Source organism: Gloeophyllum trabeum (genome assembly GCF_000344685.1).
Source record: "Gloeophyllum trabeum ATCC 11539 unplaced genomic scaffold GLOTRscaffold_00322, whole genome shotgun sequence".
Taxonomy (NCBI): Eukaryota; Fungi; Basidiomycota; class Agaricomycetes; order Gloeophyllales; family Gloeophyllaceae; genus Gloeophyllum; species Gloeophyllum trabeum.
The window spans coordinates 190-2,442 of NW_006920730.1; the positions used below are offsets into that span (position 1 = coordinate 190).

The window sequence follows — 2,253 nt, forward strand, 5'->3', positions numbered from 1 at the left end:
CGACGTCCATCTGATTTGACGTCAAATACCCAGCGACATTTTATGACTTTACGCCCTTTAGGGCGGTCAACCAAGTCGAAGACTCTGCGCCGACAAAGTGCATCCAATTCTTCGTGGCAAGCAGCTCTCCATTCCTTCTGCTTCTCTGGTGGTAAGCGAAGGATATCGCGGTACGTCCATTCTCTGACATTGGACGTGTCTGGATCATCTGCCTCGGGTGAAATAGCCTTAAGAAGCAGGTAATTAATTAATGGTACTCCCCCTTCCCGGCATAGCTGTGCCAGAAGTAACTCGTCAGTGTCTTGTTCAGAGCGCTGGTCAGAGGCTTCAGGAGCGATTGGCTCATGCGAAGCACCCGGGGATTGAGCAGGAGGGTCGCGAGGTGGAGGGGCAGAGCTAGGTCCGGGAACCTGTTGCGTCTGCTTGGACTGGCGAGGTATGCGAGACGTCTTAGGTTTTTCGCCAACTAAATCCTTCCACTTCTTGTCTGACTCAATCTCACGATAGGTTTCTACGGGATTCCGCGATTCACCGTAGATATTACCCGGGCGAGTTACTGGTTTCCTTTCTCTCACCGGTCTCCGCGGCTCATCTTGTGGCGCAGGATCCCCCGGAGGTGGAGAAGGCGGGTTCTCAGGCTCTCGCGCCTCACGCTGCGCAGGTTCGTCGTCACGATCCTGGCCTGGCCCCTTTTGGGATTTAGGAGGAGGACGTGAGTCTGGCTCATCGTCATCAGTGATCCAGTCATCATCAGAATTTTCTGGTTGACTGTTAGCTGGTTTAGGCGCACTTTGCAGCCGAGTGCTTGCCCGTCGCTTTGTATTAGGGCATTTAGGGAACATAGCTTCGTCAAACAACGCAGTAGGCTGAGTGACTATACTATTATTGGCACGCATGAACTTGAAGCCATGGCCACCATCAGCGACACCAATATAAGTCATCAGCTCAGCTTTAGGCGATAACTTATTGGGTCTGGTTTCCTTTGGCAGGTAGACATACGCTCCGCATCCAAAGACACGCAAGTGCTTGATGTCGGGAGCTTCTTTGTTCAGGACCTCATAAGGAGTCAGCCATTGATGGCGCTTCAAAGGGGTCCGGTTGTAGACGTGAACGGCATGGTCTACCGCAAATTCCCACCAAGATGGAGGTGAGCAGGACTCTAGCCGCATTGACTGCGCTTTGTCCATTATAGTCCGAATAAAGCGCTCAGCGTGACCATTCTGTTGGTGCGCATAAGGTGCGCTCTGTCGGATTTTTATGCCCTCATCTCTGAGCATCTCGATGAATGCATCAGATTTGTACTCTCCCCCTGCATCGGACATCCACTCCTTAATTTTCCTGCCATATTGATTTTGTACGTAGGCAAGAAATTGACGAGTCTTAGCAATTGCAGCACCTTTGGAGCGCATATGCATGACCCATCCATAGGAGGTGTACAGTCGTTTGCATATGAAACCGAAAATCGGGTTTCCGTGAGCATTGTTTGTTCGAGCCAAATATACCCATATGTAGTAATGCGAGATGGCTTCTTGTGACTGCGTGACTGTCAGATAGCATTCATTGACGTCTCGAACTTGAAGTATCGACTGGCTGGTACCATGGTTCACCTCACTCGACAACTACGTGAACGTATCATTGTCTGGCGCCATGAGCAAAACAAGACACTCCGAGTGATTTCTGAGCTTGCGGGATGCAGCATAAGCACAGTCTTCGAAGTTCTCCGACTCTACACGGAATACGGCACAGTCATCAACCCGAATGCTAGACCTCGAGGCCGGCCGCGCACTCTCGACATGCAGGATATGAACTTCGTGCGATCAGTTATTGAGGGAGAGCCTGCTATCTACCTTGATGAGCTACGAGATCGAGTCTACGAGGACCGCGGTGTCAACATGTCTTTGGCATCATTGTCTCGTGTAGTCCATCGACTCTCACTCTCTCGAAAGAGAATATCCAAGGCGGCTCTGGAGAGGAATGAGCTACTGCGTGCTACATGGCAAGCTCAGTGGGGGGACTTGCCTATGGAGTATTTGGTTTGGATAGATGAGTCGAGCATAGATGATCGAACAAATCAGCGGTCCCGTGGCTGGGTGGATATTGGGCGAGCGTGCGTACGCCGTGAGGCTTTCCTGCGTGGTCAACGCTATTCGATTCTACCGGCTCTATCTATCGAAGGCATCATAGCGCTCGACATATTTGGAGGGTTCAGTCACAAAAGGCAAGATTCCTTTGATTTCCTACGTGATGAGCTGG

At 51.1% G+C, this 2,253-nt stretch overlaps 1 protein-coding gene across 1 annotated transcript; it reads left to right on the forward strand.

Moving 5' to 3' along the window:
* Window positions 1-1,598: 1,598 nt before the first annotated feature.
* On the forward strand, window positions 1,599-2,120 carry GLOTRDRAFT_51579 (uncharacterized protein; the record flags this gene model as incomplete). Its single annotated transcript, XM_007873558.1, has 1 exon — window positions 1,599-2,120. A coding segment is annotated over one exon (522 nt), but the record flags the coding sequence as incomplete, so codon positions are not given.
* Between the last annotated feature and the right edge of the window lie 133 nt (window positions 2,121-2,253).